Raw genomic sequence first — 23,746 nt, 5'->3', positions numbered from 1 at the left:
ACTTTGGGCCCTTGTGCCTTTCCTTGCACTCCACATTTACTTAATTCATTAACCATGAAACAAAACTCTCAGTACATATAGCCAAAATCAGTGCAAAAATGGTAGCAGCAGAGATGATCAATGCGGCAGTGGTATTCGCCCTTTTGGTGGCGGCGATTTGGGTTGTGGAATCAGAGTACATAGAATACAATACGACGCAGAGGATAGTACCAGACAAAATAAACGTGCACTTGGTACCTCACTCCCACGACGATGTTGGCTGGCTCAAGACCGTCGATCAGTACTACGTTGGGGCCAACAACTCCATTCGGGTCTGTCTTTTCTTTTGTTATAATTTATTATTATTAATTTTCTCTGCAAAGTTAGGAATTGTAATATGAACAATTAGTTGAGGTGACTTGTGGTTGCAGGGTGCATGTGTGCAGAACGTGCTGGATTCTGTGATATCCTCGCTCTTGGAGGACAAGAATCGCAAGTTCATATATGTGGAGATGGTAATTGATCATATATGGTATTTCAGTTGCATTGCACTGCGTAGCTTTTATTTTGGATGAACTTTTTTGTAAAGAATTTTATAAGAGACGAATATAATGATAAATCTGAATGACTAAAATTAATTTGTTAAAAATAAATATTTGAGAAGTTATATGTGAGAAATTCTACGAATTAATATGAGCTGGTCCAAAGAGACTCATGTTTGGACAAATTTCTTTCTGAGTAATTCTAGATGATAAAAGTGAAAATGAGCATCTTTGTAAGTTAAAATTTGCTTATTTACAAGTAAAACCAAAATTAAAGAAGTTATATTAGAGAGATTTTACAAATTAGCTTATGTGTAAACTAATTTTAATTATGAAGAAACTCGAATACTTTTGTCCAACTACATCCTTATCAGGGTGCTTTTAGCGTCCATGCCATTTGTTGTTCAAAGTTCTCCTCCTTTAGAATTACAGGATTGATTATTAGCTGATGTCATGGGCATCTTTTTCCTGCATTGTAATTAGTTCTTTCTTTCATGAAGCATTAAAAGGAGTATATGTCTATGAATATATAAACTATATTTTGGGTTAATAATGAGGACTTTGCATAATGATTAAATATGTTTTTAACTAGAGACAGTTTTTTAAAAAAAGTATTAAAATTTATTTTAATAAGAAGTGATTAAAATATTAATTATACATATAAAGAAAAAAATACGATGGTTTGAGAGAATCTCTTAATTAGTTGCAAGCATAATGTGTGAAATACATCAACAAAGGAAAGAAGTGAGAAAGTATTAAGATTTCCTAACTGAGTGAGTGAGTTTTGAAGTTGTGTACAGGAATAAATAATAGTACCTTCCTGTGCTTTTTGTGATGTTTTATTTTTTTACATGATGGATTATAAATGGCAAGAACTAAGTGATTAGTGGGTTTAATTGAGTTTTAATTTTTTTTATGGGTAGGCTTTTTTCCAAAGGTGGTGGAGACAGCAAAGTAAAGTAATGAAAATTAAGGTCAAGGAGCTTGTCAACTCGGGTCAGTTGGAATTCATGTAATGTGTCTACCCTAAGTTATTCTTCCTGAAGCTAGTTAATAGCTACTTCTTTTCTAATTCATGTCTAATTTGGGAGTGTTTTTGCCTAATTTATAACTGGCATAGATTATGTCAGTGACTTTTGAATCTGATTAGTAATTTCTTATTCTTGTGCTATTTTTTGTTTTGGTTCCTGATTCTGTTTTTGAAGAAATGGGGGTATGTGTATGCATGATGAGGCCACCCCGCATTACATTGATCTAATTGACCAGACCACGCTTGGGCATCAATTTATCAAAGAGGAATTTGGTAAGGTTCCAAGAGTTGGTTGGCAGATTGACCCATTTGGCCATTCTGCAGTTCAGGCTTACTTGCTTGGTGCTGAGGTATGTTCATCATAACTGAACCATTTGGACAATTATGTGTACTAATTACCAACATAATATGCTTTATTTCACTTCTGGTCACTTGAAAATTGTACTATTATGTTTAAAGTCATTCACACACAATCATATTGAAGTTGTTGCATGTCATTATGAATTTGCAAGTCCTATGTGATTGTATCTTTGGTGCAGCTAGGATTCGATTCTCTCTTTTTTGCTAGAATTGATTACCAAGATAGAGCCAAGCGATTGAAGGAGAAGACTCTTGAGGTTATTTGGCAAGGTTGCAAGTCTCTTGGTTCTTCTTCACAAGTTAGTTCCCTAATGATTATGTTTCTCCTTAGAAGTTAGAGTTTTTTCCCTTCATATAAGTACTTTAGAGGAATCATCCCTATGGGTACACTTCGTTGCAGATATTTACTGGGATATTTCCTAGGCATTATGATCCTCCTGATGGTTTTACATTTGAGATAAATGATGTTTCCCCTCCTATTCAGGTAGTCTTCGTTTATTTATTTAAAACTTACTTGAAGAATATGTTTAATTCTCTATTTGACCATTTGAAGGATGACATTCTACTATTTGACTATAATGTTCAAGAAAGGGTCAACGATTTTGTATATGCTGCCTTAGCTCAGGTGAGATCTGGCTGACAATTGAACCTCTTTTGTTTTTTTTTTCTTTTTATATGAATCTCTATATTGATAGCTCAAATGCTAAATGGAGGTGTAAGAATGCAAGTTAAACTCTAGTTAGTAAACTAGGAATGTAGTAGATTTTGATTTGTTACCTTTCACATTGAAGGCCAAAATATGTGTTGGTGGGAAAGGTATTTTATGAACTTGTAATTTTAAAATTTCCAGATGATCTTTTTGACACCTAAAGTATGCGTCTTAAAGAAGGACTTGAAAGGGTTAGCTATAATGATAGGAAAGTTAATTCAAAATAATTTTATACAACAAGATACATATAAGGAACTCTACCCTCTAGAATAATAATTATGATTACTAGTATCTTACAATACCATATGCAATAATTACAATATGTCCTTATAACTTGATAGATACCATAAATAAGAAAGCACACTATAGCTGAATAATCACTTTATTAGTAAAGAAAACAAGATTGCATCAGTATGTTATCTTAGGGAAGAAAATATAGAGCAGTAAAACAAGTAAAAAATATCACTAGACACTTAGAGAGTGCCTAGTCTCTCCTAATTCCCAACCAATTCCAGCCTCCCCCTCCCCCTCCCCCACTATCTTCCCACGCCTTATAGCTGTACAACATCGCTCCTTTCCTACTGTGCCAGCTTAGTAGTTTGTTACATGGAAAGATTCTTCTCATTCTCTCTTCTGTCATTTTGATCCCCTACTTTGCCATTTCTTCTCTGTTACCTTAGATATTTTTGTGTTTGGGCCTAACTATTTCCGGGTTCCTATCAACACTCCCCTCCACAAGACGCACCTTGCCCTCAATGTGGAAATCAGGAAAATGCTCCTTCATTGTTGATAGAGCTTCCCACGAATTTTCAAAATCTGGCAAATCCTTCCGAGTTCCTATCATAACTCAACAAAAACGACCAAAGAGTAGACAAATATGTTGCCAAGTGGTTTGGACAATGGGAAGGTGGCATGTGGAGGACATGCGCCAAAAATCGGATGTTGTAGATTGATCCTTGATGATGTTGGATGGTCGATTGGTAACTTGGCTTCATCATGACCTTTGAGGTGTACTTAACCCTGACTTCTTCCAATAGAACAACATTGGACGATGGTAAACGATGATGTTGATAGTGGTGATAACGCAGGAGAAGATAGAGCATGATTGTACCCTATGTGATAACAACTTGAATAAATAAGATAGAGGAAAATGGTGTATTCAACCTACATTGTTGTACTTTATTGATGTAAATATAGAGGTTACAAAAAGAGGTAAGGCATTTACCTCAAATCCTAACCTAAAGTTGAGTACACACAAAAAGAGATAAAATAAAATAACATTACATCTCAACAACCATGTTCGTTTTCCCAAAGCAATAGGTTGGTCATCAAGGTTAGGTGCACAATTATTCAAGGAATTTTTCAAAGGTTCTTAACTAAAGTACAAACACTTTCCAATTTTATAAGGCAATATAACTGTCCTTGTTTCTTAACAATTCTAATCATCCTCCCCGTAGCAATATCCTGAAAAACACAATGAGAGAAAAAGAAAGTTACAAAACAATTTAGGTCATGAGCAAAATTTTGAGCTAAAACAAAAGAGTTGTAGCTAAGCTGACAATGTGTAAGATGCGGATGCAAAGCCCCTAAGATTGGGATATCTATACCAACTTGAAAAGGGCTAGCTATATAAGGGGAAAAAAGACTTTGATTGAATTGATTCAATGTAAATCAGTCCAATATATGCAATATATGCAGAGACCTCTACCCTCTAGAGTAATGATTACAATGATTTCTAGTATCTTAGAGTAGCACACTTTTAATAATTACAATATCTCTTTGTAACTCAACATATTTTCTCATCACTCAACGAAAGGCATGGATGATAAAGAATATGAATTACCTAAAAAGAATCCGGCTTCTATTAATTGTAACATTTTTCCTTTAACCTAAACATTTACCCATTTTAATTTTGTAACATCCATCTTTTGTACTTTTGTTAGATGTAACCAAAGCAAATTTGTAGCCTTAAGTTAAAGTCTTAATACAATTTTGCAAGGTATCTTTTTTCAAGAATCTATAACACCACGGCCTTTGAAAAGCTTGACAAATCAGTATATTTCTGAGAGTAAACCTTTTATTTTTATTCATATATTTTAGTTGGTTTTGTGTTGTTTGAAATGGAGTATTTGTATATCATGGAAAATACAAAATAAATTTTCTACCTGTTTCTAGGCTAATGTGACCAAAACAAATCACATTATGTGGACAATGGGTACAGACTTCCGTTATCAATATGCTAATTCATGGTTTAGGCAGATGGATAAGTTCATTCACTATGTTAATCAGGTAATCTAGCTTGTGTTTTTGTCTAAAGTGTTTCTTTGGAGTTATTGTTTTATATCATTGATGAGACTTACTGATTTTTGCGCCTTGGAATTACAACTTATACTTGCACATCATGTTACATTCTCTCAGGATGGACGTGTCAATGCATTATATTCAACACCATCTATCTACACTGATGCAAAATATGCAGCTAATGAATATTGGCCCCTTAAAGTTGGTGATTTCTTCCCGTGAGTTTATGATACTTATGTTCTATATTTATCTTTGAAATTAGAGGTAAGGAATGAGAAGGGAAGGGGTGGAAAGTCACAACCTTCTGTTTGGGAGCTTTTTAGTGAGGGAAAAGAAAGGTAAATAACTTATTTTAAATTAAATAACAGATATAAATGTCAATTCCCATTTTAAGTCCTAATGAACAAAAGGAAGAAAGTACACCTTCTTTCTATTGAATATAGTAAAACTAAATATAGGATTAATCTCTCTTGTATCCAAAACACACATAGGATAATATATTTCTAACGAAGAATGATACAAGTATATATTATAACCAGACAAATATGGTGAATAGAAGATATTGTTTTAATATATCAAACAATATCAAAAGTCTACGTTTCCTTAATTAACATAAAACGAAATATATCTAACATTTCCCCTCAAGCTAGTGTATACAAATCGTATTGCAAATATAATCAATTCTCGGTCCCCTAAAAAATTTAGTGAAAATATCTATTAACTGATAATTTCAAGTCTTGATGTCTACATATACAATCTTTTTTTGAATGAAATGATAATCAATCTCAATGTGTTTGGTTCTTTCATGAAAGACAGGAATATAATTGATATGAAGAGTTGTCTGATTGTCACATATAAATGTTATTTGAGTGACATTTCCAAATTGTAACTCTCTAAGAAATTGCGTAAGCCAAACAAGTTCATAAGTGGCTGAGACCATAGCTCTATATTTTGCTTTTGCACTAGATGTTGTCACAAAACTTTGTTTCTTGCTCCTCTAAGAAATCAAGTTACTACCAATGGAGACACAATACCCGGAGGTAAATCTTCTATCTGAAGGAGATTCTGCCCAATCAACTTTTGTATGGTTATTGGAACCATATAACAAACTTTTTCTAGGAAATCCTTTAATGTACTTTAATATAAAGATGACTGCAATCCAATGATCTTCAAGATAACTTATCAAGACCAAAACTAAGATTATGAACAAAACATGTAGACCCAAAAACTTTAGTAGGTAAAGGATGTAGAGTTGCATGAGGAAATAAAATAGAATGAGAAATTTTGTTATTTATAATCAAAGATGACATGAAGTTAATAAGATAACATGCAATAAGAATAGCAGCACCCGAAAAATGTTGAGGAACCTCACCATAAATTAAAAGTGTTCGAGTTGTTTCCACAAGATGTCTATTCTTGCGTTCAGCCACCCCATTTTGTGCAGGTGTATAAGCACATGAAATTTGAGGAAGAATGTTATGAGAAGCCATAAAATGTTTAAAAGAATGGAAAATGTATTTGCAGCCATTATTTCTTTGCAAAGTTCGAATAAAAATCCCAAACTAAGTTTTAATTTCATTATAAAAGGATTGAAATATAGAAAATAACTCACAACGATTTTTCATTAAAAACAACCAAGTTCATCTAGAATAATCATCAATAAAAGTAACAAAATACTAGAAACCTAAATTACACTTGACACGTTTAGGTCCCTAAATGTTATAGTGAACTAACGCAAAAGGTGACGAAGCACGTTGTGAGACACTACGAGGATAGGAATTATGACTATGTTTGACAAGACTGTGATAACCTAATTGAGTTTGAAGAGATGGAAACTCCATAAGTGTGCCAACATGTGTTGAAGGGTAGAGAACGAGTTAGATGACTAATGGATCATAAGTTAAAGGGGAACTCAAGGACATAAAGAACATTATCAATGGTTAAAGCTAGAAAAAGATTAACCGTACCCACACCATGAGACAAGACCATCAGATAAGACCCAAGACCCATCAATCATTGTAACCGTAGGTAAAGTATCCGGAGAGGATAAAGAACAAAACAAAGATTTCTTACCAATAATGTGATCTTTGGCACCTAAGTCAAGAACCCAAGGTCCAAGAGAAGAAATTTGAGTTAGGCCTGCGTTATCAGAGGAGGCAGTGGAAGAAGCCATGGAGAGAGAAAAACACTAAAAAACCAAGGTTCTCCAATCAAGGCAACAAGCACAGATCCTGAAAGAGGAGAAGGAGGCGACTTTTGCGTAGTTGATTGCTGCCTAGATGAAATGATCCTATCTAGGTACGAGTACGCTTGTTTCTGAATTTGATTCCTCTCATAACATAAACAAAGAAAATCGGACAAGAACGTGAAAATAAGATAGAGATGGAGATGCCAAAATCTAGCAGATTGACGAATCAGTGAAGATTCTTCCCCTCTTACCATGAAAATACTTTTGATAGGAATGGTAATTTTTCTCTTCCTAAAATTTATACTCGGATTAGGTCGCACTCATGATTCGGGCCATGGAGAAATTTAAAGATTCTTCCTCTTTCCACGACTTTAGCATGTGTGGATGCATATGTTTTACACATCTTTATTGTTTGGTACTGATCTAATTGAATCCATGATATTTTGATATGGAAAGGGAGCTCTGTTTTGTATTAAATATCCTACTTTCAATGTCATAACATGTAGCAAAATCCTTTTTCAATGTCATAACATATAGCAAAATCCTTTTTCAATGAAAAAGTACTCTGTAAGTCATCTCATATCTCTTTGGCAAAAGAATGAAACATATAATTTCGACTTATTTCAGGAATCATGGAATGCCACATCCAAGTCATAATTAGTGAATCTTCATTGTCCCAAATTGGAAAATGAGTGTCGTCTAGTCTTGGCCCTCCTCCATCTTTGTAGTCTTGAATGTCCCTTGAGAATCTTTAGAATGTAATGGCTCCATTGTAAGAAATTCTGACGATCCAACCGATAGGCACCCACCACATTTGGAAGATCATTAGGACCCAAAGGAATAATTTTTACTTCAAACATGACTTGGAACACAATCAGAATCTCCGTTGACTCTATCCGAGATGACGATGACATGTGGGCTACACCGAAAAACAAGAGCCGAACATAAAAAACCAGATCTACTCAAATTTGGGCCAAATGGGACCTCACCGACCCGTTGAATGGACTTAAGAGGCTTCGACGACCCTTTTTGTGACGGCAGTGACAAGTGGATCTCGATGAAGGTAGGCACATGGGCTACCCGTGGAATGGACTCAAGAGGCTTCGACGACCCTTTCTGTGACGGCATCAACGAGTGGGTCTCACTGGAGCTAGGCGAATGGGCTACATGCACTCGTGACGATGGTGGCATATGGCGGCTTCTTTCCTGGAGCGATTTTCGGTGTGTATTCGCCAGAGTTAGATGCACATTTCTGCCATATCAACGACCCCAATCGGCTACCCCGGCAGCTGCATTGGCCGGACAACAACGACGGTGACTACTGTTGCAGCGGAAACGGAGCTCCCAAGATCGAGAGTTTTGATACCATCTTGAGAAAGAGAATAACTTTTATTATTTTCATTCATCTCTATTACATTCTCCTTACCTATATTTTTAACAATCTATGTCAGAGCGGCTGCAGCGGGGGGGGGGGGTTGAATTGGTTTTTAATAAGAATGTGTGCCTTTTAAAAATTTCTACTCAATTTAACTTAATAAGCAATTAATAATGATAAATAAAAAGAGTAAGGTTGAGAGAAATTTGTATAGATGATTTTATCCTGGTTCGGATCTTACCAATCCTACGTCCAGTCGCTTATCTCAAAACAAGATAAATAGTTCACTACTCACAAGACAATTACAAATTACAATCACAAAGAAACAATTTGTAAAAGTTTAGAAAACACCTCTCTTGATACCACAAGAGATGAACCTGCACCTTCTTTGAGTCTTCACAAAGGATGAAACACTTCCTTCGAATACTTCATGAAGATTTAGGTGCGTTTTTAATGGTTCTGACAGAATCTGATGCTAATTCTTGATGGCCAATTTTGTCAGAAATTAATGACTTGATCAACTAAGAAATAGTATTCAATAACAGCTTATCAGTATTATATACATGTGATAAGATCTATTAAATATGTGCAACTTCATTCTAACACTAACATAAATTTTTGTGAGAGTTGGATCTTGACAAATAGGAAGATTACCACCTTCATTTACTTCCCTTCCCATCTCTTCCTTCACTTTAAAGCTTCCACATAGTTTAAAGATCCAATTTTAAATTCAAGACACAACATTTTAGGTACGCAGATCACCCAAATGCTTATTGGACTGGATATTTTACAAGTAGGCCAGGTTTGAAGTTCTATGTGAGAGTGATGAGTTCTTACTATCAGGTAAAATTTTTGACCTATTTTACTTAATGAAGTAATTTGTTAAGTGCTTGTGAGCTAAAGGCTCAGTTTTCTTGTTTGGGCTATCTTTATTGCTTTTCTTTTATTGACATTTAGGCAGCACGGCAATTGGAATATTTTAAAGGGAGGGATGAAACAGGGCCAAATACTGATGCATTAGCTGATGCTTTAGCAATTGCCCAACACCATGATGCAGTTAGTGGCACAGAAAGACAGCATGTTGCTTCTGATTATGCACTGCGACTCTCATTGGGATATGAAGAGGTGTACTTTAACAATTTTCTCCTTTAGTATTGATATCATAAACATAAACTTATGCATACAACTTTTTAATTTTCAGGCAGAAAGGTTGGTTGCATCTGCACTTGCTTCCTTGGTAAATCAAAGACTAAGTTCGCATAGGGTGAACCCAGTGACAAACCTCCAACAGGCAATGCACCACAGTCATGGCACAAGTTTCTTTAATTTTTTATGGAAGAATCAATCATAAATTACCTACTATTTGGTACAGTTTGACTTGATAGTGAATTAAAAATCAAAGATGAATGATTTTTGTTAGATGTATTTTACTATATGGTCCTCGGCTGCCCATCTCTATGTTTTCCCTTGTGCTTGAGATACACAAGGATCCCATCATGAGACTCTATCATTTATCTCTAGGTGGTATCCAAAACTTGTTGAATCCAATCCCTCACAATGGACTCACTGTCCATAGGCGCCAAATTGTTTTTCTGAAAATTGTGTTTCTTTCTAATTTTTTGCATCCTCTCTTCACTGCAATTTTTTAACAGTTGTATTCCATCATTTTTGCTATTACCGCTGCTGTTGTCAGCTTTCTAACCAGCTACCTCACCATTAGAGTCACGTTGTCTAGGTGACCACTGTACCACCAAAGTTCTGGCCATCAAAGCTACCACATGCGACTAGATGCAAATGTTCTTTTCTCTCCAGCAGTCACTGGAAGCCGCAGGTAGTGGCACGTCTGGCCCGCCCCTAACTTGCGTTGGTGTTCCCTTCTCCAATTGGGTCTTGAATTGACTTTGTGATTAAGGGTTGATTTACATATCCCCTCTCTGTTGGGATTACATTATGGGATATCTGATCGTTCCCACATTTAACTTTGTTTGGTCCACCTTGTAGCAATTTGTGCTAGTTATTCTCTAACACACTTTCACTTGAAGAGAAGACTTTTAATCACGTGAATTTAATTAACAAGGTTTTTTGAAAGTTTATTAATTTTTTTGAACAACCATGTTATTTACAAGGACGCTATTTTTGTTATCCTACACAATGGGTATTGCTTGAGTGACCAACAAATGTTTAATAGTGTTGATTTTTGTCTCCGGCAAGTAGTGGTTTTGACCTTCTACTTAATCTCCATCTCCATTAGGGTCTTCACCAAAAGTAGCATCTCATTTATTTATATTGTGAACTTTAAATCTAACTCAATCCCAAAAAAGCGGCTTGTAAGGTAGGATTTATACTCACTTATTTATATTGTGAATTGACCCTATCTCTAGTCAATGCAGAACTTCCATCACACCACCCTCACGCTAGGTATATACATTAATGGGTGATCCGATAGCGAGTGGAACAATAGACCCCACAAACATCAAATTTCACTACAATAGGCTCTAACCTATGATTCTGATACCATGTTAAAAAGTGGACTTTAATCCTAACTCAATCTTATAAAACCAGCTTGTAAGGTGAGGTTTGCACCCTTTTATATATTGTGAATTGACCTTATCTATAGTCGATCTAGAACTTCCAACACAGACCAAGCTAGAGGAGCTTTGCTCGACATTTGTAATTGGTCTGAACAAGCTAGCTACTTTTTCAAACTCAGTTTTCAATACAAAGGTTTCTTTTCCCTATAATTTTCTTTTTATCTCTTAATTTGGTATCAGAGCTCCTTTTCTCTCCATTTTCCTCTTGATACTTATACAGAATCATGGTCAATCTAAACTTATACATATTTAGTGGTACACATTTCTCTACATTAACCTTTCTTATCTGGTAAGGATTCCTATTTCTTTTGTCATATTATGTTCTTGATAAGTGATATAAATGAACGACAAAGGAGTTATTTATCCCAATGAAAATGTTTTTGGCTGCTTTTAACTGTTTTTTATTTCTGATATGTGCTATTAACTATTATCAATCAGTCACTTATTTTTTTATTAACTTAGGCTTCCTAAATCTTCTTAGTTTAAGAACATTTGATATTATACTAAATTATGTGAATCTATTTTCAGTGTCCTCTTCTTAATATAAGTTACTGTCCTCCTTCAGAAACTACATTGGTTAATGGAAAGAGCTTGGTAAGGATAGTATTGATTTTTTGCATGACTATAATTAGATATGAAAATTTCTAATTGAAATGTTTCTCACAAATTTTATTCCCGTTTTAGGTCATTGTTGTTTATAATCCTCTTGCTTGGAAGAGGGAAGATGTAATTCGAATTCCTGTAAGTTCTACTGGTAGTTTGTTTATTTTATTTCTTGTCAGACTTGGGTTTGGGCTGTGAAAGGTGTATTCCATCACTTCAAAATCTGTGATTGCTGCCATGTTCCATTTACTTGGGTGTATCATTGGGTCATTTTGTTGTCTTGTAAAATATATTAATTCACTTATTCTTGCAAATTTTATTCTTTAGAGTTTTTTGTTTGCCTCTTGAAGGATCACAAAGTTTATTTATTGCGTGTTAGAAGGCTTAAAGATGATAAGAAAAACATACTTTTGTTTTGATAATTTCTTCAAGTTTGGTGGAATGAGCTAATTGAGGGACTATAGGCATTCATATACTGTTTCATTTATTCGTATTTCCCTCCCCTTGGATCTTTAATTGTATGCATTGATGCGTACTTTGACCAATAAGCAAGCTGAAAGAAACAGCATGTACATATACATCAGATAGGATATTCGAACAAATTCCTTTGATTCAACTTTTAGTGATTATCATTCTGATTATTTATAAATTCTAACTATTCAATCACTTCAGACACTAATTTATGCTTTGTGTGACTGACTCCTGAACATATTTGCCAGATTTCCACTACACATGTTTTTGTTCAGGATTCGGATGGGAAGAAAATTGAGTCTCAGCTTCTGCCTCTGTCTAATGCTACTTTGACTATGAGAAAATACTATGTCAAAGCATATAGAGGAAAAGCTCCTGGGAGCAACGTACTCAAGTATTGGCTTGCATTTCCTGTGTCTGTACCTCCCCTTGGTTTCAGCACCTATACAGTGATAAGCTCTGATCAATCAAGTTAGTGATATATGTTCTTGCTTTCTTAACTTCGTTTATTTGTCTCTGGTCTGTTGTCTGTGTCAGTGTAGTGGGACTGAAAGATAATACTAATTAACTTCAACTTTATGACTCTTTGAATGACATAGATGATAGTTCAACAATCTCAAAGATTTCAAGTCCACAGGGAAGTACTAATAAAAGCATACAAGTTGGACAAGGGAATCTAATGCTACTTTATTCAGCAGATGAAGGAAAACTGACTCACTATGTTAACAGTAGAACCCTGGTAAGTTTCAATGAGCTTATTAGTTTTTCTATTTGTAGTCTTAATATGCTCCAAGATCAGATGTTATCTGGTAAGGGATGCCATTATTTTCTGAGTTCAATTTGCTTAAGGAATAAAGTTAGCAATGCTGAAGTTTCTTATTTTATTTTTGGTTGAAGGTTACAGCACCAGTTGAACAATCATACAGTTATTATTCTGGAAACGATGGGACTGAGAAGGATCCCCAGGTTACATATATACTGAAGCTTCTATATATTTGAATATCATTTCTATTAATTTTGTACTACATTGTTAGTGGGAAGAATTTTTTGGTTGATATAGTTGTCTTTGTTATTCTGCTCTGTGCAATATTATAAATCAGGTTGTCCTAGCCGGATGATGACATTTCTTTGTTAGGCATATTTTGGTATAGTATTTCGTTTGGTAAATGTAAAGAGCATCGTAACAGCCAAGAATTACATTTTTCACCTAACAGTGTCGTAACTGGCCAATTTGCTTCCAAAAATAGCAACAGTACCAAAGAAAGCCCCTGAAAATGACTGGGCTTTCAACAGATCAGAGAGATTCTCCTCTCCGTTGCTGAAAGGAGACTTGTTTTGCTCTTATAATCAAATCATCAGTATCTACACTTGATTGTTGCCACACCCTTTGTTTTCGGATGTGGTTGGTTTCTTTATTAGGATTTGGCCACCATACAAGTCTCATGATCCCACCAGTAGCTGTTGGCTCACTGGTAGGACTCTTTTTGGTAACAGGTTGCCCTAGATGGTTGGTGGCTAGTGAAAGGAGAAAAGAGAATTATGTTCTAAGGGGATGATTTGTATAGCATGGTCTCCCTATGCCATATGAAATACCGTGTTGAGAGTGTAGTATATGCAGCACAAAGTACACTCAAATCGAGCCTATATGCTCTCATTAACCTAGCAAATAGAAACAATAAAAGAGCCAACATTTGTTAATCAGAAGATTGACTTAAGGTGTACATGTTTTCTCATTTTCTTTAGTTTCTTTTTCTGGCTTTTCCTTTACTCTGTCTTCTAGTTAGAACTATGATAAGATCACTTTCTTACTTTAATCTGTAACATTCTTAATGAACTTGGTTAAATATTTGTTAAAACTGCATACTACATTTTTCTTAGGCTTCGGGGGCATATGTCTTTCGTCCAAATGGCTCGTTTCCCATTAAATCAGATAATCAGGTTATGGACTTTTCTTTTCAAACATTCAATGGTTGATGATTTTAATTTATGGTCAATCCAGACAATAATTTACATTTATTTTGTATGGTTTTCATTCAGGTATCTTTTACTGTCCTGCATGGTCCAATATTGGATGAAGTGCATCAACAGCTCAATCCATGGGTATCCCAGGTAAAATATGGTTAAAATAGCTATTATATGAATAATCTTTCATGTGCACGTTCACACATCACTCCCAATGCCTGCAGCGTCCCCTGTCCCCTCAAATTTCAGTTAAATTAGAAGTTATATCTCTTGTAATTTTCTATTTCCTTACAGCTTAAGCATGGAAGTCTAATTTTTTTTTTTTTTTTTTTTGCATATACAGATTACAAGGGTATTCAAGGAAAAAGAGCATGCTGAAATTGAGTTCACAGTAGGTTACTTTTCACGTTATCAAACTGGAAGTGTAAAAATTGTTTCATTTCAATTATCAGAAACATTTGAGTTGTTGCATTTTAAATATATATATATATGTAGGTTGGGCCTATACCAGTGGATGATGGCATTGGGAAAGAAATTACTACTCAATTTAAAACGACAATGAAGACCAACAAGACATTCTATACCGATTCTAATGGACGTGACTTCATTAAGAGGGTTTGTTTTGTTTTCTCCTCACCTAGTATTATAAATTATGCATACAAGTGATTATTAGATTGTAGTATCAACTCTGCTGGCCTTTGTATTATGATAAACTATTCAAATTTTCTATTTGAGAATTCCAACACTTTTGCAAGTAGAAGACACAATATAATTAATAGGAAAACCCTGAGTTGAACCCATCTTGATAATGGGGATCTCACACATAGGATCCATGATGGGTGGGTGAAATTCGAAGAGACTTCATTTAGGTTTAACACTAATGACATCTGACAAAGTGCTGGCCTACCTGAAAGTGCTTTGCTTTGTCACCTGACGTGTTTATTGTCCTGTTCTAGTTTGGAAACAGGAAATCCTCTTATTTTAAATTGATCTGCGGCATATATTCTCTGAAATTAGATTATTTGGGATTTTTTGAGAGTTGAGTCTGTCTTAAGGGTTGCATCAGTTTCTCTTCATGAAAATTAGGGTTTCATCTGTCAATAACGGTTGCTATGCTCTCCTCTGTTCTCAGATGATTTTGGCTGGAAAGGAATGCTAGAATTTGCAGGAAAGCATGCTAGACAAAATCATGGACAGTGTTTTTTTATTTTTTTCTCAAACTTATTTAGTGTTATCTTGAACACTTTTTTTTCTCATCACTTCTTTATTAGATATGCAGAGTTTGGGAAGCCATGTTACTTGATTCAATCTCTAGTTTTCGATGTTTATTTTTTGTATTATTCTTGAGGGGATGGCTTGTTATCTAGCTTTGTTCCCTGTTTTCTTTAATGTATTTTCTTTTTCAATTGATACAAATTGTTTTGCAGATTCGAGATTTCAGGCAAGATTGGGATCTCCAAGTGAACCAACCCATAGCTGGAAATTATTATCCAGTATGTTTCATTTTATTGAAGACTCACTATCCGCATTCCAATTTTTAACTTATATTATGTTTGTGTACTGTGGTACTTATAGAAACTTGATCAGAAAACTTAAGGAAGATGAAGTTTACAGAGATAAAAGAGACAACACAGTATCTTCTGGAAACAAATTCAACTCATGACCTTCTGTTAGTACTTTGGGCAGGGGTTGAGACTTTTGTGTGTATAACTTTTTTCTTGAGTGCCACATGGAGTACTGGGTGAAATTTTAGAATGAGGTGGAAGCTCCAGCTGATACGCTGCTGCCCCTAACTTGGCTAGAATTTTGTGAGGACCATAATAGCATGGACTCAACTTCTTGTTCAACTTTTTAGCCAAAGATCTCATCCTACATGGTTGTAGTTTGAGATACATCCAGTTCCCCACCTCTAACTAAACATCTCTAGGATGATGATCAACATATCTTTTCATTTGATCTTGGGCCTTCAACAGATTCTCTTGTAACCCCTTTAACAATGTGTCTCGTTGGTGAGTAATTTCTTCAACTCAAGAAATAATTGTGGTCCCTCTTAACAAGGTAGGAGGGTCTTGGTCATACAGTGCTCTAAAAGGAGACATTAACAAAGATGTATTATAATTTGTGTTGAACCAAAACTCTACCCAAGGAAAGTTTAAACTCTCTTGGTTTTGTACCTCTAAGAGCCTATTGAAAACCTTGGTTTGTCCATCCATTTGTGGATGATAAGCTGTGCTCACACGAGTTTGAGTTCCTAATGTAAGACCCTAGAAAATTTTTATTTAGTAGAATAATGAAAATGAGTTAAGTTCAAATTATAAATTTAAGAATGAGTAAAATAGCCAACTAGTTATATAGCTCATTTCTATAGAGTACTTGGCTAACATATGGGAGGTATTGGGTTCAACTCCCACCAACAACTTTTTATTTTAGACCTTTTTCAAAAATTTAATTTAGATGTGGAATTGGTGCAGTTACGTGAATGGCAATTGAATTGGGTGAGATTGAGTCAAATTGAATTTATAGGTGCTGAATTCCTTAGAAAAAAGAGCTATTAAAATAAGTATTGGAAGATTAATTAATTTGGGCTAGGAGAAGAGTAGTAAATGTGAAATAAGGCCTGAAGTAGTGATTAGGGTTTTCTTAAGTGCAAAAGCTTTGGGATAGTCTACATATTTTGGGACGGTGCCTTTTGGGAGTCTGTAGGGTAAAAGGAAAAGAGAGAAAAATACTGAGTTAGAGAAAAGTGCTAAGTTTTTTGGAGTTAAGCGCAATACAGTTAGCAGAACAGTGAAGTATCAAGAGTTAGAGTGAAGTAACAATTCAGGTGAAGGGATCTAACAATTTTAATTGTTTTAGTTGTTTTAACTGTTTCAACATATTTTAACTTAAACTTGTTTTGTATCTTATTTGTGAAGATGAAACGAGTTTTGGGAGAAAGGAATTTCTTAATTTTTTGTAACTTTTTGTTTCAATTGAGGTTAAGAATTTTAAATCCTGAAGTTTGACTATACATGATGAATAAAGTTTAGTTTCCGTTGTTAAAAGGTTGGTATCGGAGTTAAGTAGTTGCTTTTTGTTAATTATCAATGACATCCTAGATGGGGTTACATTTTTGGTATCAATGGTAGGTTATGATTCTTTAGGAGGATGTTGGGGAGAGAGCTCGTGTGTTTCTGCTGTGCATCTTATGTGGACTCTTTTTGTGTGTGATGTACTTGGTTTTCTTATTGGGTATTGTAATTTTATTCAGAGCTCTAAATTCAATAGAAAATTGTCATCCCTCATCTTTTTAATTGACTAAAATAATAGATCTAGCATGAGGACTTACACTTCGGCAAATGATGCCTTTTCCCAACATCTCTATCACCAATTTTTCAATCTGTCTTCTGGTAGTGGGGATATTTGTATGGCTTAATATTTGGTATTTGAGAGTCCGATTTAAAACCAAATCCATGGTCTTGCCTCCTTTGAAGAGATAGAGAGTACTAAGAGCTTTAAAAACATGAGAATATTTGTCAATGACCCTGTCCAACCACTCTACAACCCTGGTACGCCACGTTGTTGTATCTAATATTTGCTTCCATTCCAAAACGTACCCCTCTCCCTCATCTTGCAAAACCCTTCTAATTGTTTTTATAGAAACTGCAGGTTTGATCTATTTAGGTTCGGCTTTCAACAACTTTTTCTCTCAATTAATTTTTAATTGGAGGGTTAAGGTATCAAAATTTTCCTTACAAGAAAATATTTTGCCGTACTGTCAACTCCTTTAACTCTAGTAGTAATCATTTACACATACCTCTACACACATTATTATGGCCATCACCAACCTCAACCGAATATTTTCTGGTAGAAATAAAGCAGTGAGTTGCTCCACAATCAAATAATGCCACCACCTTATGAGCTGACAACTTCAGAGATCTTCTAGTTGAGTCCTGCTATACTGTTCAGTGATAGTTGTTTCCTTCTGCACCTCCTCAGTAATTATTCCTCTGTATCCAACTCTTCCTCATCTTGTTGTCCTTTTAATAGCATCATAATATTGAGTGGCTTGTTATTTAACTCAATGAAAAGTATTACAGAAAGAATAACTCTTGTTCCTCCAGGGTTCAAGATCCTCCCACATTCTTTTCCTTCCTTTTTCTTCTGACCCCAAACTTATTTATACAAACCTCTCTTATTCTTGAACTAACTCTATTGACATGGTTACTTATTCCCAACTATTTGTAATTACATCAAATAGCTCTATTCCCGTTTTCCTTTATTTCTTCTCTCAAACCTTTGTAGTAGGAGGTTGTATCCTATCAGGTACTTTTTTATGAATGGATTCGTTTACTATCTACGGTAAGTTTTCCTTTCCCTGAGTGAATGAATTTTTTTTGCATTTTTTTTTCTTTTCACGTTTTTATTTAAATGCCAAGCATTGTGTTAAGAGAAATGAAACTTCTGTATTATGAACTGAAAGAATATACATTCACTTATAGACTTTGTTTACAGAGATCTACATTCTACATCAAGCATAGGGCTCGATGGAGATGGTTGCCACCACACAAGAAGCAGTTGATCTTCTTTTCCCAAACTTGACCATCTAGTTCGACAAGATTTAGTCAATATATTCCTTAGTCAGAAAGCATATATATGGGAGACAACGAATCAAACAGATTATGTGCTTTGATAATATTTTTAATTTGATATCACCACAACAAACAATAATTCTCATTGAGTTTTTCTATGATCTGATGAAACAATATTGTCAACCATTGGAATTTGAGAAGAGAATCATCATTGGGGAAAGGTTGCATTGAGCTAGAGTCCTGCAAATTGGACCTTCTTGATTTGTAGTGGAAGCCATCTAAAAGGTGGACCAAAGAGCCCATGATACCATGTTGAGAGAAAATAAAATTGTTAACTATGAATTGAAAGATTTTACATTCACTCATTGACTTTGTTTACAAATATCTACATTTATAACGGTCCAGTTATAAGTTAGTTGTAATTTCCTAACCAAAGAAGCTACACTAACTAGAGTAAAGAACAAGTTGTAGTTAATACTAACTAACTAACCAATATACAGAGTTTTACACTCACATTGATCTTTGCTCTCTGCTTCACTTGCAAGACATGCTTTTTTTTTATTTCTTAAGCTTGTTGATTTGTTTGAAATAGATATTTCTGCATTATAGACCATCTGCTTTGTTCTTCGAATAGATATTAATAAATATTATGGCTTTTCACTATTCCTTCAGGTTAATTTAGGAATATATATTCAAGATAGTAGTGTGGAATTCTCAGTGTTGGTGGACCGCTCAGTTGGAGGTTCCAGCTTGGAGGATGGCCAAATGGAGGTGATGCTGCATAGGTGGGTTATATTGGCCAAGTTCAATAATGAAATAATGAATAATGATTGACATTTACTCGTTTTTGTGATTTGGTTTTATATTTTGTTAGGAGGTTGATTCATGATGATGCAAGAGGTGTAGGTGAGGTACTCAATGAAACAGTTTGCATTGCTGATAAGTGCGAGGGCTTAACGGTTAAGTAAATCTTTCCAACAATTCATCTACAACTGCTTGCACAATGATTTCTGTTTGTGTTCATTTGTGAGGGGAAATTTTTGATGCTCTGATAAGGTCTCGATGTATTGACTTTTGTTGTTGAGAGATGCATGTTGTCTTACTAAGTGCAAGCACGTGATTTTATTTAGTTGATCTCTCCATACATACCATTTTTTTGTGTGTGGATCCTGGTCTGCTTGCAATGAACATTTAAGATATTATAAAATTTGCTCTTGTTGTGAGAGAAATGGATGGAAGAGAGTCTGAAAAGTGGTTGTATGGACTACATATCAGACTCCATCTTATGTAGACTGATGACAATAAATACGAATAATTATAAGGATATTTTAATCCTATATTCATTATATGATAGGCCCATAAAATCATATAATAAATCTGATTTTAACCATATATTTTCCTCTAATTATAAAGAGCCAAATTAAATAAGGAAATAAATAAAAATATAAAAGAAAAATAAACCCTAAGAGATCATCTAAGATACTCTAAAATATTTTAAGATAATATTTGAAGATATTTCTTACAGTTCTAACCATATTCTCTAAATATTTGGCATTGTGTTTCCATTTCCTCACTGCCTGTACTATGGCCATTAGTTCCCATTCATAGACAGACTTTTGTTGGGCTCTGTCCGATGATAAGGCTTGACTCCAAAAAGCGAGAGGCCTCCCCTCTTGTAATAACACAACCCCTAGACCATTGCTAGAAGTATCTGTTTCTAGGGTGAATGATTTTGTAAAATCAGGGACTGCCAAAACTGGTAACTGAGAAATCGCTTTCTTCAATTCATCAAAAGCATTTTGAGCCTATGTTGTCCAATGAAAGTCCTCTTTATATAATAATTGCGTTGTAGAATATACTTGAAGCTTCTAGAGTATTCTAACATATCTAAAAACAAAAAGTTTCATTTTTACAAAATAGATTGTCTATTTTATGGTCTGCAATTCCTTCCCCTAGCTTCTTTATTCCTGCTCATGTTCCTCTCTCTTGAGAAATTTTGTGGTCCTCGTCACTAATCCATTTGAAATTTGGCTCCCATCATATCACCAACTTACAATTTACTAATAGTACAAGTTTGTATGTTTACAGATTCAAGGAAAACTTTACCTTAGAATTGACAATAAAGGTGAAGGTGCCAAGTGGCGTCGCACAGTTGGCCAGGAGTTATATTCACCGCTGCTTTTGGCCTTCACAGAACAGGTAAAAAGAAGGGAGACCCCCGAGAAGGTGGTAGCTTAATCATTTGATTAACTGTCTTCCACTCGTTATGCAGGATGGGGATAATTGGTTACATTTTGCTACATCAACATTTTCAGGCATAGATTCTTCCTACAGTTTACCAAACAACGTTGCTCTTTTAACCCTCCAGGTGTGCAAGGAAGATTGGGAACATTGAGAGATAAAATAGAATGAGTTTAAGATTCCCTCTAAGATTTTACATTATCTTTATCTTTGATAAGTATCTATTGTTTTTATGTACTTCCGCAGGAATTTAAAAATGGAAAAGTACTCGTAAGATTGGCTCACCTTTACGAGGTATAGTAATTTCTTTTACTTATATACTGATAATAATGAAAGATTTAAACTGCCCCTTACAAAATGATCTTCTAAGGATTGCTTGCAATCTTATATTCTTAACCATGATTGGAATTATTTTCTGACACGTACATGTTTTACTTGCTCTTAACCTATGCTATGAAAATGCAAAATGTATACATTTCAATCAAAGTAATGGAAATAATATTTTTTACGTCACTGTTAGGGATCAATAACAGTTGTCAATGCTACCATAGACTAAGCTTAACCACGCAAAGACATTAATAATCTAGCTATGAATGATTTCTGATATCAATTGGAATCTTTAGGAAGTACGACAACTTTTCCATTATTTTTATTAGCCCTGAGTATCACATATTTTGCTCTGTATTCAAACATCAAATAACCTATATTCATGAATTGTTGTTTGGTGCCTGTTTACATATAAAGATCGGAGAGGACAATAATTACTCAATAATGGCTAGTGTGGAATTGAAAAAGTTGTTTCCTAACAAGAAGGTAAGAGCGATAACTAACTACTCCAGGTTATGTTTTCAGATATCATGTACCATGTATAGGTTTCCTTTTAACAACTCATCCTTTTCAGATAAATAAAGTAACAGAGATGAGTTTGTCTGCTAATCAAGAAAGAGCTGAAATGGAAAAGAGGAAGTTAAATTGGAAGGTAGAAGGTTCCACTGAAGAACCTGAGGTGGTGAGGGGAGGACCTGTTGATCCTATAAACTTGGTGGTTGAACTTGCTCCAATGGAGATCCGGACATTCTTCATTGACTTTAATCCTCTCCAAACAGTTTCTGAAGCTGAAAATCATATGTCAAATTATCGAAGCATCCAATAAAGTAGCATCTATGCATTGTGTCTGGTTGCAATCCGATGATGTTCCATTGGAATGTATGTTTTCTTGTAAATATAAGTAAAACTTTGCGTGGTTTGTGTCTGGTGACTATTAAAACGAGGCTTTTTTTGCAAAAAATTATAACCATTGCTATTGTAAAATCAAATTATTACTATGAAAAGTTTGGATGATAGTTCTATGTCACATTGAATCCATACCTAAGTTCATCCCTTAGAGATAGCAAGTTCCATGAAAAGGATAATCCACATAGCTTTAGCGTACAAGACAGAATGGATACTAATAAAAGAGAAACAACCAATAACTTATATGCACGTATTTTCCTCATACACTCCCATTTTTTAAAAATTGCTAAATTTTGTCCTTTTAGTTTTATAACCAATTCAACCTCCTAAATCTCCTTTAATCTTCATTGGTCCCCTGTGATCTCTTGCTTTGGACATTGAATTGCACACTCTAGATTGGATTGTTGAACAATATTACGAAAAAAAAAATTGCTTTACATAATCTAGAAGTCCTTTTTGAATTACATAATGCTTAAAAAAGGTGCTATACAATTGAAAATATGAAGAAATGATTATCCTATAACGAAATTAATATCCTGTGTCTATTTCCTGTGTTTCAATTAGTGTGTTTAATCAAAATAACTATATCTAGACCATTTATTCACTAATATCAATACAAATTCTAACATCCCATTTGTCTTTTTCATAAACAATTATAGTGGTATCGTCTTATAACAATATAATTTACCACACTCTCAATTCATAGAAAAACTTTGTAACATAAAGATGTTTACATTCTTCTCTAACTGAAATTTTTACAAAACAATATTAAATAAAATTTACATCATAAAATTTACTTCATGTTTCCCTTGACATTCACATGACACATTTTCATATGGAGAACAAATTTTCAATGTTGTAAAAGAACACATTTACAAGCAAGAAAAGTGAAGGAGAGGTTCCATTGAAATAAAGTGATAAAAATCAAGAAATAATTGAATATCCAAGTTTGTATTATTTAGAATATTATACAATAAAATATTATTAAGTTGATAACTCTACAGCAACAAGGCAACCTCATAGTATTAGAGTCCTCTAGAGGATCACTCTCCTCCTAATCGACTCACAACTTCCTACTTTGTACACTCTCCTTTCTCTCTCCTATAACAGAATTTCCCGTCCCCGGATTCTTGACACGTCATTTCTCATCTTAACTAACTTCTCACTCTTTCCTTTCCTAACCTCACTTTCTTTCTTCTCACATAAACATTCCATATTTTGGGCCTAATTGTTTCTTCTATAATTGTTCTTTGCTGAGTAACAGGTTCATGTTCACTTTTCACCTTATGATCCTTATTAGGAGTCCTATCATTACTCCTCCCCTACAACAACAGCCTTGTCCTCAAGGCTGAAAGGAGGAAATTGATTCTGCAGTAGCACCTCATCTTCCCAAGTTGTCTCCTCCACTGTTCTCCCCTTCCATTTCACTAGCCATTGTTTGATGATGTTACCACCCTCCAGAATCTCCCTTGCTACTAACACTGCCTCAGACTCTTCCTTATCTTCCTCCTCAAAGACTCAACTATGTTGGTAAAGTCGGTTCTACTGCATGGTTTCCAATAGCCTTTTTCAGTTGGGAAATGTGAAAAA

At 34.6% G+C, this 23,746-nt stretch overlaps 1 protein-coding gene across 2 annotated transcripts; it reads left to right on the top strand.

Moving 5' to 3' along the window:
* Nucleotides 1–22,277, top strand: LOC124846090 (alpha-mannosidase At3g26720). 2 transcript variants are annotated; one of them, XM_047323308.2, is made up of 29 exons: nt 9–311; nt 411–494; nt 1,445–1,533; nt 1,727–1,901; nt 2,091–2,210; nt 2,312–2,395; nt 2,465–2,536; nt 4,796–4,909; nt 5,039–5,139; nt 9,234–9,327; nt 9,442–9,609; nt 9,686–9,775; nt 11,604–11,669; nt 11,760–11,816; nt 12,398–12,620; nt 12,749–12,888; nt 13,047–13,115; nt 14,028–14,087; nt 14,187–14,258; nt 14,455–14,502; nt 14,607–14,726; nt 15,539–15,604; nt 19,355–19,467; nt 19,557–19,641; nt 20,771–20,881; nt 20,955–21,050; nt 21,170–21,217; nt 21,668–21,736; nt 21,825–22,277. In XM_047323308.2, the coding sequence occupies exons 1-29, from the start codon at nt 99–101 to the stop codon at nt 22,074–22,076; spliced, it is 3,099 nt and encodes a 1,032-aa protein (XP_047179264.1). In that variant the 5' UTR covers nt 9–98; the 3' UTR covers nt 22,077–22,277. The 2 variants fall into 2 exon arrangements, 1 of the variants encoding a protein (XP_047179264.1); XR_015786728.1 differs by lacking the exon at nt 21,825–22,277 and having other exon boundaries at nt 1–311; nt 19,557–19,646.
* Nucleotides 22,278–23,746: the final 1,469 nt, after the last annotated feature.

This window comes from Vigna umbellata, chromosome 5, assembly GCF_029865625.1.
Source record: "Vigna umbellata cultivar VRB3 chromosome 5, Vumbellata_1.0, whole genome shotgun sequence".
In the NCBI taxonomy this organism is placed as follows: Eukaryota; Viridiplantae; Streptophyta; class Magnoliopsida; order Fabales; family Fabaceae; genus Vigna; species Vigna umbellata.
Note: the sequence above shows the minus strand (reverse complement) of the source record. Positions and strands in the feature narration are given on the sequence as shown.